Source organism: Periplaneta americana, chromosome 14 (genome assembly GCF_040183065.1).
Source record: "Periplaneta americana isolate PAMFEO1 chromosome 14, P.americana_PAMFEO1_priV1, whole genome shotgun sequence".
Classification (NCBI taxonomy): Eukaryota; Metazoa; Arthropoda; class Insecta; order Blattodea; family Blattidae; genus Periplaneta; species Periplaneta americana.
The window spans coordinates 2,477,683-2,493,394 of NC_091130.1; the positions used below are offsets into that span (position 1 = coordinate 2,477,683).

At 40.5% G+C, this 15,712-nt stretch overlaps 1 protein-coding gene across 2 annotated transcripts in view; it reads right to left on the reverse strand.

Moving 5' to 3' along the window:
* Positions 1-15,712, reverse strand: part of blot (bloated tubules) — a 140,543-nt gene that overhangs the window by 901 nt on the left and 123,930 nt on the right. For both annotated transcript variants that reach the window (XM_069844831.1, XM_069844832.1), the window contains exons 11-16: positions 14,007-14,229; positions 11,557-11,682; positions 11,285-11,384; positions 9,324-9,421; positions 6,160-6,333; positions 3,319-3,664 (exon numbers count right to left, since the gene is read on the reverse strand). In XM_069844831.1, the coding sequence (XP_069700932.1) occupies positions 3,329-3,664; positions 6,160-6,333; positions 9,324-9,421; positions 11,285-11,384; positions 11,557-11,682; positions 14,007-14,229 (1,057 nt within the window). In that variant the 3' untranslated portion in view covers positions 3,319-3,328. The remainder of the gene's footprint in view (positions 1-3,318; positions 3,665-6,159; positions 6,334-9,323; positions 9,422-11,284; positions 11,385-11,556; positions 11,683-14,006; positions 14,230-15,712) is intronic.

The window sequence follows — 15,712 nt, forward strand, 5'->3', positions numbered from 1 at the left end:
CTTACTTACTGGCTTTTAAGAAACCCACAGGTTCATTGCCGCCCTCACATAAGCCCACCATCGGTCCCTATCCTGAGCAAGATTAATCCAGTCTCTACCATCATATCCCACTAAGTGATTACTTATTCACAGAATTACACTTAGTGATTCAAGATGGTGCTCATCCCGTCGGATCCTGGCCACTTAGTCACTCATAATTAGTGCACCTCTATACATAGTGTGTTGGACATAGTGCCACTGTTACCTATTCTGTGACAGTACATGAGGGTAGGCCACCAAAGGGAAAACTGAGAGGTAGAACTTAAACTGAGGGGATTCGATCGGTATTGGAAGTGGAATCCGGTGTGGCTTAGTGGATAAAGTGTCAGCACGTAGAGCTGAAAACTCGGGTTCGAGTCCCAGTGCCGGAGAAAATTACAGAATTTTTCTCTGTTCTACCCATCCTTCAGGCAGCCGGGTAGCCCAGTTGGTAAAGCAGCTGGCTATGGACTGGAAGGTCCGGGGTTCGATCCCAGGATTTTTTCTCGTTGCCAAACTTTCAGAACGGCCCCGAGGTTCACTCAGTGTAAAAGGCGGTCAGGGCGTGGTGCCGACCACACCACCTCATTCTAGTGCTGAGGTCATGGAAAGCATGGGGCTCTACCTCCATGCCCCCCAAGTGCCTTCATGGCATGTTATGGGGATACCTTTACCTTTTTTTTTTACCCATCCTTCATCATATCATAACGCAGGATTCCTGCATGGAAATATCATATGTACTTCAGTACAACATATTATGTATTTATAAGGTTAGGTGTTGTTATATTTTTTATGTATTTACAAATATGAAACATAATTGATTTTGAGGAGATCTGGACCACCGATCCTGTATTGTAGAGACATGTGCCTTACACCACCCACCGCTATGCTTCATGATTAGAAATGTAATATTTTATAATTCACCTGGCTGTGCTGCATATTATAATCTTTTTTCTATAAGTAGTGCACTTTTACGTTTATACATGTAAAGTCTGATTAGTGTAATACGGTATGTTACTAGTCAATGATGTATGTAAAGGAGAGGGAAAGGAACTGGCCAACCTACCCCATTATCTCCTGCCTTAGTTGCCTCATGAGTGATGCCTTATTGGTGTCACTTATGGTGTTCAAACGTGTCTTCAGACGGTTGACTAAATAGCAAATAAATATATTTGTATATTTATTTTAAATAATAACCTCTCATGTTGTAATTCCTCCTCAGCATATGTTTGCAATATTGAAACGAAAGCAAAATGAATGTCTCGTCGTCGTATTAACCAAAGCTTTTGGATCGAAGCAGGACGCAGTGCAGCATTCTTCACTTGGAAAATACTCGAGCTGCTCAACTATTATGTCCCTGTAGTACATATCTGTTGATTTAAGGGGACTAGAGTATGGCTGTTGTGTATGAGTGAAGAAATTGCGCTATTGCTCTTCAACTTTTGAATCTATCAATTTACGATTTTTACAGGATACACACAATATTTGTATGTAGGTCTATATTTTGGTTGTTAGATTACCTTTATACCTCATATATACTAGTTTTATAAACATTTTAAACCTGAAAAATGTTAATTAAATTTAAGTTAAAAACAGATATTTTAGAAACATTTTTCTTAGAAATTCTTTGCACTACAGGTTCCTAAAAATTCAAGCATAATTCCAATGCAATTGACTATATTTACCGCCATTTTCATCACATTATGAATATTTGTTCCATCCTGAGAAAAATTATTTTAATATTTTCATACTTTTTCATGCTTTTCTAGCTGTAAAATCCATAATAATGTTGATAATTATGTGAAAGTTGGCATACTTCTTCACCACGACATGAAATAGAAGCATGCAAAATTTCAGCCTCCTAGCCCCAGCAGTTTCTGAGGAAAAAGTGTCTAAAATACCCATGTTTTTAACTAATATTTTTCAGGTTTAATTTATATATATTTAAGGGTGTTTGAGAATAAGGTGCTTAGGAAAATATTTGGGGCTAAGAGGGATGAAGTTACAGGAGAATGGAGAAAGTTACACAACACAGAACTGCACGCATTGTATTCTTCACCTGACATAATTAGGAACATTAAATCCAGACGTTTGAGATGGGCAGGGATGTAGCACGTATGGGCGAATCCAGAAATGCATATAGAGTGTTAGTTGGGAGACTGGAGGGAAAAAGATCTTTGGGGAGGCCGAGACGTAGATGGGAGGATAATATTAAAATGGATTTGAGGGTGGTGGGATATGATGATAGAGACTGGATTAATCTTGCACAGGATAGGGACCGATGGTGAGCTTATGTGAGGGCAGCAATGAACCTTCGGGTTCCTTAAAAGCCATTTGTAAGTAAGTAAGTAAGTATATATATATATATATATATATATATATATATATCTGTGTGTGTGTGTGTGTGTGTGTGTGTGTGTGTGTGTGTGTGTGTTGGAAATTTATCCTTTGAAGAGGTGGAAAAAATCAAATATCTTGGAGCAACAGTAACAAATATAAATGATACTCGGGAGGAAATTAAACACACAATAAATATGGGAAATGCCTGTTATTATTCGGTTGAGAAGCTTTTATCATCCAGTCTGTTGTCAAAAAATCTGAAAGTTAGAATTTATAAAACAATTACATTAACGGTTGTTCTTTATGGTTGTGAAACTTGGACTCTCACTTTGAGAGAGGAACATAGGTTAAGGATGTTTGAGAATAAGGTGCATAGGAAAATATTTGGGGCTAAGAGGGATGAAGTTACAGGAGAATGGAGAAAGTTACACAACACAGAACTGCACGCATTGTATTCTTCACCTGACATAATTGGGAACATTAAATCCAGATGTCTGAGATGGGCAGGACATGTAGCACGTATGGGTGAATCCAGAAATGCATATAGAATGTTAGTTGGGAGACCGGACGAAAAAGACCTTTGGGGAGGCCGAGACGTAGATGGGGAGATAATATTAAAATGGATTTGAGGGAGGTGGGATATGATGATAGAGACTGGATTAATCTTGCTCAGGATAGGGACCAATGGCGGGCTTATGTGATGACGGTAATGAACCTCCGGGTTCCTTAAAAGCCAGTAAGTAAGTAAGTAAAATCAAGTATATGAGGTAGAAAGATAATGTAAAAACCAAAATACACCTGCAAATATTGTGTGTATGCTGTAAAAATGGTAAATTGATAGATTGAGAAGTTGAAGAGTAATATCACAATTTCTTCACTCATATGCTCAGACTACCGTCAGTCCGTCCCTTAATCCCCAGGATGGAAAGTTGTGTCACTGACTGTCAAGGTGTGCCTGACCTGTTGACACTCAGGTACTGTTGTTGCCGCGCTGCAGAGTACCCCTCCAGCACACGTGCTCCGGCAGGTTTCCGTTGCCTTGGATCGTGAATGGGCCCCTGTCGGTGGCTCTGTTGTGCTGCAGCGTTCCGTTTGCCGGTGATGGCGCAGACCGGTATGTGCCCACAGGCTCTGTCGACTGGTACTTCTGGATGGAAGATGTGTAGTCCTTGGTCCCCCTGCGCTTGAAGGTGAAGTCCCTCTGGCCAGTCTTGTTGCAGGTCACCCTCCACTGCACCCACCAGTGCCGGTAGATGGTGTCCACAGGCCCCCAGTTGCGGGATGGCTTCAGCGTGCTCAGGAACTTCTGAAATTGGAAAATGTGCTGCTGGGACAAACTCTCATCTCCCTATTACACCCACTGCTAGTCGCTGTCTGTTACAGCTCCATTGTGTCCAAGTTGTGGAGGCAGCTATCTTGCACTCAATATCGTCTATTACAGGTCAGATCACCTATCTCGTAAGGTATTCTGGAACTATCACTATGATTGCCATGCGTCATGTCTTCATTTTAAATATAGAAAGAACCATTGGAAGTGTTGTGATTCACTATTTGGTACCATCTATCGATTCAGCTGCACATTGCCCAGTTCTGATGGAGTCCGCTGCAACAGCCCCTCCATCTCTCTGGGACTTCTGCAGCTTCCTCAGATGCCATCTGTATGCAAGTCACGGTACTAAATCCTTCTGCTTCCTCTTTCCACCTGAACCTATTGAAAGATGATAGATGAAGTTGAAATTAAGGAAGGCGAAATGAGTCCGAGGTCAAATTTGAAAAATGTTGTTGTTGTTGTTTTCTAATGCCAAACGTTTGACAATAAAGTCATTTGACCTCTTGCACTCCAATATTTTTTAAAGATATTGTCATGGCCAGCCACTGAAGCACAGATTTTGAGGTGTTCCGAATCCATTTCTTGGTTTGAGTTGCACAATGGGCAGTTAGGGGACTGATATATTCCAATTCTATGCAGGTGTTTGGCCAAACAATCATGGCCTGTTGCCAATCTAAATGCAGCTACAGACGATTTTCGTGGTAAATCGGGAATTAACTGTGGATTATGATGCAGGGAGTTCCATTTTTTCCCTTGAGATTGTGTTATCAAATTTTGTTTGTTGAAGTCTAAGTATGTAGATTTAATAAATCTTTTCACAGAGTAATACGTAGAGTTGGTAACAGGTCTGTAAGTAGCAGTGCTGCCCTTCTTTGCTAAAGCATCCGCATTCTCGTTTCCCAGGATTCCACAATGGGATGGCATCCATTGGAATACAATTCTTTTATTGAGTGATATTAATTGTGAGGGCATTTCAGTTATTTCTGCTGTTTGAAATGAAGGTGTGTGTTTAGAGACTATTGATAGAATAGCTGCTTTGGAGTCTGACAATATAACTGCATTCCTAAATTTATTGATATGGCATAGAATATTCCTGAGACTTTCACTTATTGCAACGATTTATCCATCAAAACTTGTTGTTCCATACCCAAGAGATCTATAAAGTGAGAAGAGACAGCACGTAACACCTGCACCGGCACCTTGTTCTCTGGAGATCAAGGATCCGTCAGTGTATAAATGAAGCCAGTTTTGTGGAGGGTACCTAATATTAATTGTCTCTAAAGACAATTGTTTCATTATTTCAGTGTTTACTTCTGATTTCAGTATTTCTTCTGTTAAATTTAGATTATACTCTATATTTAATAGAGTTAAAGGGTTTGGTTTAATTTGTAAGTTTTCTTTTAAATTCGGGACATTGATTTTCTGTTTTAATTCTTGAACCATGGATATGAAACTTTTTTGAGTTTTTAATCTACAGAGAGGACTGTATGAATGCCAATTGTTTCCTGGTAATCTGATAAGTTTTTCATACTGAATCAGTGCTTTTTCTTCTATTATAATTTTGATGCTGTTAATTTTAGTGAGGAATCTCATAGAATCTATTGGAGTTGTTTTTATTCCACCAGTCTGACAATATAACTGCATTCTTAAATTTATTGATGTGGCAGAGAAGATTCCTGAGACTTTCACTTATTGCAATGATTTCTCCATCAAAACTTGTTGTTCCATATCCAAGTGATCTATAAAGTGAGAAGAGACAGCACGTAACACCTGCACCGGCACCTTGTTCTCTGGAGATCAAGGATCCGTCGGTGTATAAATGAAGCCAGTTTTGTGGAGGGTACCTAATATTAATTGTCTCTAAAGACAATAAATTTGAAAAGTTACCCAGCAATTCTGCTTCAGTTGGTTGAATGGGGAAAAAACAACCAGGATTCGAACTCTGGCCTGCAGACATGCAAACTGTGCCAGATGGCTAGTTAACATTGAACTCTGAACTCTTCCAGTTTGCATAGAATTGAAACAAGTTAGATTACCCAACCAATTTGAGGAGCTTGCCAACAGTTCTTTGTGACATCAGTGTCTCCCTCAGAATTATGACGCCAAACAGTTATTGGCATATCCTGGGGTGTAATGAATCACATTCACGGATTAGGACAATTTTCCAGCAATCAACTTTGTCTTTGTAACCAGCTACCCGTATTGGCTACTTCAATCTGTTCTTCTGGCAATTAGAGCCAGCGTTTTTGGCGTGTATCCTAGATTTTTAGTGCCCTGTTTGTGAGCATGTTGATAGTGCAGGTCAGAATGGTACCACTTCCTATAAACGTCACATCAGCTATATGCCAAACACATTTGTCAGACTGACTGCGGCAAATGTAAAACACTCGCAGTTAACGTTCCCGTTACTTATTTCACACGCCGAAAACGGTGACGCGGACTGTACTGCTCAAGCAGTGGATGGTGCGTACCTGCGACAGGTTGTAGTCCACTTGGCTACGAATCTGCAGGACCCCGGCCCAGAGTATGATGACCCACGTGAACAGGTACAGCACCCAGCCCGTGATGTACACCCACTCAGGGTCACTGACTGTGCTGGAGAGGCCTGTGAGGGGCAGGGACACCAGGGACCACACCTCCACCACCTGCAAGCAGAGGACGGCACCATTAGGGGTTTAGCTACTGGTCCTCTTGCTCAAGCTGGAAGTCATGAGCCCCGCAATATTTCAAATCAAGAATAATGGACTACACAGAGAAGCTGGTATTGACACAATCAAACAGTTTATTCATTCACAAGCTAAGAAGTTCTATAACAACCTAGAAAATGTTCCAGGCGCCATCCACTACTCTCTCGGAAGGAAGTCCACATTTCCCACCAGAATCAAGAGCCGACTTCCAATGGACCTCATATTATAATCAAAATTTATCATCACACCAACCTATGTAAATAATTATTTATTAACAATTAGTTTTGTTCATTGAGGAGCCCAATCTAGGCTGCCCTCAATTCAGTATCATGTATTGCATTTATATTTTATTTAGAAATGATCTGTATAGCGCTAAATGCACTGATCGATCAATAAATTATTAAAAAAAAAAAAAGAATGATGGACCACTGGCATCACTCAGGCGATAGTACATTTGCGTGCTGATCTGGAGTTGCACTCGGGTGTTGGTTCGATTCCCGCTTGGGCTGATTACATGATTGGGGTTTTTTTTCCAAGGTTTTGCCCAGAATGTCAGGTAATGTATGGCGAATTCTTGGCTTCATCTCGCTATCACCAATTCTATCGATGCTAAATAACCCACTAGTTGATAGAGCATCATTAAATGAAAGAAGAATGATGATACGTGTTGAAGTGGTTTTTTTTCAGTTTGCTTTCAATTTTCGAGATTTTGTAATGCACTTCACAAACGTGTATTGTATAGTATTTTTTTTTTTTTGCAACGAGAGTATATTTTGAAAATAATATTAAAAAAATATTAATATACAGTACGTACATTACACTATGAACAGCTGACTGATGTTAGTAGTCTGACCAATGTACAAACTTCACCATCACCTTCAATGTGACAGAGTAAAAATTATTCAGATACTTATAATATTTCGTGTTCATTTGGAATAATTTGTACTTCTTTTGTTAAGTGAAGTTTGAATTGTTTAAATAAAGTTCAGTACATTTCAAATGCAGTGACTTGTTCCATATAATGTATATTAATTAACAATGCGTTTTGCGTATGAATTTTACATGCATTGTAGGATTGTAGCATACATAGAAGGCAGTGGTTTTCATTACAACTCTAGAGCAGTTATTTTTAATATTTCAACATCTAGGTTGGCAACTCTGAATTTATTAAAATCAGCTTTCAGTCATGGCAGCCCTTTTCTGTAACGATGAGAAAACACACTATTGTAAAAAATTGTATTTCCTCCTAAATGTTATTTCAGAATATCACTGCACATGCTGGGGATGAGTATTAAAGAAAAGCTCTCCCTAAGCCTATCATACAGTATTTTGAATAATTTCAAAGGAAAAATTGTTCCGGGACCGGGTATCGATCTCGGGACCTCTGGTTGAACGTACCAGCGCTCTGCCAAGTGAGCTACCCAGGAACTCTTACTTACTTACTTACTTACAAATGGCTTTTAAGGAACCCGAAGGTTCATTGCCGCCCTCACATAAGCCCGCCAGCGGTCCCTATCCTGTGCAAGATTAATCCAGTCTCTATCATCATACCCCACCTCCCTCAAATCCATTTTAATATTATCCTCCCATTTACGTCTCGGCCTCCCTAAAGGTCTTTTTCCCTCCGGTCTCCCAACTAACCTCATAGAAGCTATCCTTTATATAGTCGTCTTTCTCTTCTGTAGGGGCGTGAGCATTTATAACTATGATGTCGCACCATCTACCCTTAAGTACTAAATATGATAACCTGTCACTGATAAATTCGACCTTTTTTACTGCTGATTTTATTCTTTTATGTACAAAGAATCCTGTTCCTAATTGGTGATTATTGTTTCCTTCCCCATAATACAACAAGTAATCTCCTATTTGTGATATGCCATTCCCATCTAACCTAACCTCTTGTACTCCCACAAAGTCTATTCTATATCTAGCTAGTTCTTTTGCTACTAATGTTACCCCTCCTGTTCTATAAAGACTAGTTACGTTCCAAGTGCCAAATCTCAAAACCTTATTCCTTTGCTGTGGTCGTGCCAGAGAATCAGTCCTATTCCGAGGCTTACTGTAGGAATTCGTAACAAGCTGTTTTTTACGGTGATGGGTTGTTAGCCCTTCGCCCAACCCCCAAGCTGGAGGACCACCCCTTATCGGCTGTCCACGACTGCTTATTCAATATATTCGCAGCTACCCTCCATATCTGGAGGCCGTCTCCTCTATCCGCAACCTGAGGACGCGCCATGCCGTGGTGATAGGGACCCACCATACATGGACCCAGGAACTCTACCCGAAACTATCTCAACTTTTCCCTTTATATCCACACAACTTGCATGGGCTGACGAAACGCCAGAGACCCACATCGAGTGCACACAAACTCTGTGTGACTTAGAATTGTGGTTTTCTGTTAACGTACACAGTAACGTATATATTATGCAAATCTAGTCTTTCAGGTGAAGCTTCCTGTAAAGCAGATTTGAATAATTTCAATTGTGTGCACTCGATGTGGGTCTCTGGCGTTTCGTCAGCCCACGCGAGTTGTGTGGATATAAAGGGAAAAGTTGAGACGGTATCGGGTGGAGTTCCTGGGTAGCTCACTTGGCAGAGTGCTGGTACGTTCAACCAGAGGTCCTGGGATCGATACCCGCCCCGGAAAAATTTTTCCCTTGAAATTATTCAAATCTGCTTTACAGGAAGCTTTACCTGAAAGATTAGATTTGCATACAGTATTTTGTTTGGAACTTGAATTAGTCCAACCGCAAGTGTTTGTTTCCATTCTTACATGTGAAAGACAAGACACTGTTTAAAGGATATGAGGAGGTGAGCCAACTCCAGGTATTCTCGTAGTCAACCTGCTTCATAGAAGTTACACCACAGACCTGATAAGTGTCAATGATGGAAGGGGAAATGGGAATATCCCGAGAAAACCTGCCCCCCCCCTCCACCAGCAAACTTACCACAAGCAGGAACGGCGTGATGAGCCAGATCAGCTTCCAGATGGGGTTCAGTTTGCAGCCCAGCACGAACTCGAAGTCGTTGTACAGGGTGTTGCTTCCTGAAACAAAACTCGCACTGGAAAAAACAGCGACTACTTACTTGCAGTTAACAAATCGCAGGATAGTTTTATCACTATTACTGTTAATCTATTACCAGGCAGTACATCTCACTGGACGATATGTGTCAGAGGAAGAACAATAATTGTTTGTATGCATCTGAAGTCTGACTAGTGGAATATGTAGCTAGTCAGCGATGTATGCAATGAGGGGGAAATGAACTGGCCACCCTACCTCATTATCTCCTATCCTAGTTGCCTCATGAGTGGTGCCTTGGTAGTGTTAGTGTCACTTGTGAAGTCCAGACCTGTCTTTGGACAGTTGACGAAACAACTGTTAATATCGCCATCATTATCTTGATGTATACTAGGGTTGGCAACTGTTTTTTTAATAAGGGAGAACATAGAGTGAAAAAAAAAAACTTATACAATTGATACTTCTGCACAATTAATGAATGACGTTCTTTATTCTATACTTGTAACTGTAGGTACATTATCATTTAAAATATGAGAGAGACATCTATTATTAGAAATTTTAACGTCTTGCATATGTTTGCGACAAAGCAAACATCCATTTCCATTACGTAGGATAGAAGTTTTATATTTCCAGCATATTTAAATTTAAAATCAATTTTTAATCTCATCTATTGAATTACATGTTTATATGTTGTCACTAATAGGCTGCAAAACTGATGAACATCCATAGCTTAATTTTTCTGTTGATCAATTAATCACATTTCATACAAAAACAAAAATATCATTCCTCATATTGTAAAGGAGCATGTTTTGTGAGAACGCAGATCTCTTGAAAAATGTTGTTGTTGTTATCTAATGCCGGGCTTTGGCAACGAAGCCATTAGTGTTCTTGCTCTCCAATATTTCTCTGTGGTGGATCCATCAGGTAGAACTTCACAGGTTATGAGGTGATCTTCAGTCATTTCTTCTTCTTTGTTGCATAGAGGGCAATTTCTCTTGAAAAATAGTCACAGCTATCCTAGTGAATATCTGTTAGCTAGACACGATAATAACTATCCATGCTACTGACAACTATCTATTTGCTAATACGAACTGACCATGCTACTGCCAACTATGTAAAGTGACTTCAAAAACTTTATCCTTTGATTTTTAACTATGTCCTGATTGTACCTATGCAGTGTAAAATATTACCATATAAAGTAAAACTTACCATTAAGCAAAGCCTGCATGGTATAGTCAAAAAACAAAATACAATAAAAATGTAAGGAAAAAGTTTTGGTGTCAGTGTACATGCTACTGACAACTATACACACTAATACGAACTGTCCATGCTACTGACAATTATCTACATGCTAATACAAACTATCCATGCTACTGACAACTATCTACTTGCTAATACAAACTATCCATGCTACTGACAACTATATATGTTAATACGAACGATCCATGCTACTGACAACTATCTACTTGCTAATACAAACTGACCATGCTACTGACAACTATCTACATGCTAATACAACCTATCCATGCTACTGACAACTATGCACACTAATACGAACTGTCCATGTTACTGACAATTATCTACATGCTAATACAAACTATCCATGCTACTGACAACTATATATGTTAATACGAACGATCCATGCTACTGACAACTATCTACATGGTAATACGAACTATCCATGCTACTGACAACTATATATGCTAATACGAACTATCCATGCTACTGACAACTATCTACATACGAATACGAACTATCCATGCTACTGACAACCATTTTCAGGCTAATACGAACTATCCATGCTAGTGATAACTATACATGTTAATACGAATTATCCATGCTACTGACAATTATACATGCTAACAACTACTACATGTGCTACAACTCACCATAAATCCAAGCAAATGCGATGAGTTCCAAGGCAGTAGAGACAATCACCATTCTTCCGATGACGTAATGATCTAATATGTGGATTATCTCCATGTTGTGCTGGTGGAAAAGATCATAAAAATGTAGGCTATGCAATACTGACAAATTAAAAGAGTAGTAAGAGAAGAATTACTTGCACAAAAAGTAACACCACAGCATTGCGAGGGCAGATGAGGTTCTTACAGTAATAATAATAATAATAATGATTACAAAGGCAGAGCAGCTAGCTTACCGGTACGATGCACAAGATGCCAATGAGAAAACCAATGACGCATGCGCAAGCCGCGCCCACCCACCAGTCCCACTGCTTGTTGATCTCGAGTGTGAAGGCCACCAGCACCGTGTACAAGACGGCCACCTGCAAGCGGCGACAGTCCAAGTTGTAATTTGTGGTGTAACGTAGTCTACTCACCATTTTATTGTCGGCTATTTGTAAGAGTTGCCAGTTTCTGTTCAGCAGTAATGCAGATTGGAGAGCTCTGCTCTCGTATTGAGGGTGACGACGGTAATGACAAGATGGTGGTTGCATTTGCCATTACTAGTTATTTCCCTCAAATTATGCACGAATTTTGTCTAGGGACTTCGTAGCTGATGTTTTTTTTATTTTAGTAGGTTTTTTTACGACGCTTTATTAACATGTAAGGTTATTTAGCGTCTGAATGAGATGAAGGTGATAATGCCGGTGAAATGAGTCCGGGGTCCAGCACCGAAAGTTACCCAGCATTTGCTCATATTGGGTTGGGGGAATACCCCGGAAAAAACCTCAACCAGGTAACTTGCCCCGACCGGGAATCGAACCCGGGCTAAGTTACCTGGTTGAGGTGTAACTGATGTTGTCTCCTGGTAGGAATTAATTAAAACTTCCTTGCCACAAGATTGCCAGGTGTTCAGTATTTTATAAACATTTAATGCATAACGCATAACTTCATAGTTGCATGACTTAGTGGTTCAGGAGGCCTTGAAGGTTTCGCCACATTTTTTCCCGTTTCTGTAGAACTCCCTTTTCGATTACTATGTGCGGACCCAAATGTATTTTGTTATATATCATTTACATCCACCCAAAAATTTTGTTACGTTAGTTCCTGTATGTGAGATATGGGGGCGTTTGGGTCCATGCCAACAAATAAATGCAAAGCTTGTCTTTCTGTTATCTGAGTTAACAGAGTTTCACAATGAAAATTAAACATAACCGTAACATAAACACAGAAGTTTGCGCCCAGGCTACCCAATGGGATCATTCACAATGATTCACATAAACATTGACATAAACATTGCCGTAAGACGTTAACATTAAAGTTTGCAAACTCCAAACTTTCATGCTTATGCTTACGTGATTTGCAAACAGAACACAATCGTGGAGCGCTGAAGTATACGACAGAATATGAGGAAATGGCGTCGTTGTTATGTTTCCATGGTTACCAAGTATGTTTGCTGTTATGTTTATGTTTCCATCGTGAATGATGGTATGACTTCTTGATTTTACCGTAAAGTTTATATTCTTAAGTTAACGCTTACATTATGTTTAATTTTCATTGTGAATGAGCAAGGAATGCACGAGATCCTGCATAACTCTGTAATCAGTCAGAATGCCGTGCTGCTTCTAAGACCTTGCGATGAAGACTAGATTTATTACCACGAGACACACAAGTCACTTCGATGGCTGAGAACCAGACTGTTCTAAGTCCAACTTTTTATAAGAAAGAAATCTGTGTTCCAGTACTTGTCTGCATATATTTATTTATTGGGTTATTTTATGACGCTGTATCAACATCTAAGTTATTTAGCGTCCGACTGAGATGAAGGTGATAATGCCGGTGAAATGAGTCCGGGGTCCAGCACCGAAAGTTACCCAGCATTTACTCGTATTGGGTTGAGGGAAAACCCCGGAAAAAATCTCAACCAGGTAACTTGCCCAGACCGGGATTCGAACCCGAGCCACCTGGTTTCGCAGCCAGACGCGCTGACCGTTACTCCACAGGTGTGGACTTCTGCATATATGAATCGAACAAAATTGTAAATATTCCTCTCCATAAGGTTGCTATGAAGCTATTCCAAATTGTTTCATGAAGCTTTGAATGTCAGGAGCTTAAAATAGCTCTTCTGAAAAAAAAAAAAAAAAGTAAAATGGACTTGGAACAGTCTGGTTCTGGGCCATCGACTTGTCAAATGGGGAAACCAATATTACATTGATGACAAACATAGAACCATGACAAAAACAATAAGCACTACGACAAGGAAGGATCGCGATAAGGGCCATGACATGGAGAACGAGAAGAAATGTGGCATAGACCACGACCACAGTAATAAATATGAAATGGACAACCAGGGCCATGATAAAGACTACGACAGCGATAACAAGGACCACAACAAGGGTAATAAGGACGACAAGGACCAAGTTAATGAGAAAGACAATAAGGACTATGACAAGGACCAGAAGTACCGTGGTAAGGATCAGTACAAGGAACACGCCATGACAGTGACCACGAAAAAGAATAAGACAAAGACAATAAGAACCAAGAGTCATGACAAAAAGAATATGAACTAATGCTAAGGACCAGAAGGACAACGGTAAGGTTCAGTACAAGGACCACGCCCAAGACAGCGAATACAAAAGAATCATGACAAGGACCGTGATAAGGGAGTTGAGTGAAAACAAACATGCGCGGCGTGACGGATACGCACCATGGCGGCGAACCCGGCGCAGATGAAGGCCAGGAAGGCCAGGGCGGCCCACAGCTGCTTCAGCTGGCCCATGCGCAGAGAGGCGTCGTAGGTGAGCGTGTACGGCAGCGCCTCGGGGAACACGGTGTCGTTGCCCGCAGGCCTCAAGGCGCTCCACTGGTACACGACGCACACCGAGAGCACACCGATCACCAGATTGCACACCACGTACGACACCGCGGTCCTGCGACACAGAGAAACACCCTTGCTTAATGGTTCGTACCCCGGTGGTACCACTGTCTCTGAAGCCAGAGATCCGATAAGAGGAGAGAATGGTTAAATATGGTGAAAGAAAGTAGTAAATTAAAAAAAAAATCTTTAAACTATCCTTTAATTTTTGTGAAAAATACACTACATAAAATTTAACGCGTACCTACTTACTTACTTACTTACTGGCTTCAGCCACCGTAACTGAGACACTTACCACACCGTGGAATCAACAGAGGTACAGACAGCTGTCCTACACTTCTACGACACAGGGATACAAAAGTTGATCCCACAATAAGATAAATGTCTCAATTACGATGGGGAATATGTTGAAAAATAGCTCAACGATTGCTGTATGAAATGAAATGATTAGCCTAAAAATGTCCCGTTAAGGGCAAAGGCCTCCTCCTATAGAGGGAGAGCTCTATTTGTCTCACGCGGTGAGCTACTCCGCGTAAGAGTGGAATGGTTCACTTGGTTCACATTCTGCACTGTTTGGTATTGTTCACTTGTTTCTGTCGCACTGGTTTTAGTCGCTGTTCACTTGTGTTCTTAGGTTTTTCCAGCCTTCCCTATGTCTTGCTCTGCTTGACCAATGGCTTCCTACACGTTCACTGAAGAGGTCGGCCCATCTTCTTCTTGGTCGTCCGCGTGATCTCTTGCCAATGCGGGGATCCCATAGTGTGACTTTCTGCGTCCATCTTCCGTCTCTTAAGTCGTGCAACATGGCCTCCCCACTTCCATTTGGTGTTGGTGGCTTGCAGTGCTGGATCTTTACCTATTCCAATAAACCTTTCCATGAAATTGTGTTTTCTTCCTGTAAACGGCCCCAGGGAAACTTACTTTCTGGACGGCCCTCGTAATTGCGCTCGAGTGGCCAAAGTATAAGCACTTGTTTAATATTATTAACATGCTGGAAGAAAAAAATAACTTTATCTGCCCCCATGAGAATGTTTGCTTGTTAGAGGCATTTAAAACTCCATGTAGGTACTGCAGCTTTAAAAAGAAGCGTCCCAGCAATCGAATAGCCAATAAATAGCCTACGCAACAGTAACAAATATAAATGATACTCGGGAGGAAATTAAACACAGAATAAATATGGGAAATGCCTGTTATTATTCGGTTGAGAAGCTTTTATCATCCAGTCTGCTGTCAAAAAATCTGAAAGTTAGAATTTATAAAACAGTTATATTACCGGTTGTTCTATATGGTTGTGAAACTTGGACTCTCACTTTGAGAGAGGAACACAGGTTAAGGGTGTTTGAGAATAAGGTTCTCAGGAAACTATTTGGGACTAAGAGGGATGAAGTTACAGGAGAATGGAGAAAGTTACACAACACAGAACTGCACGCATTGTATTCTTCACCTGACATAATTAGGAACATTAAATCCAGACGTTTGAGATGGGCAGGGCACGTATGGGCGAATCCAGAAATGCATATAGAATGTTAGTTGGGAGG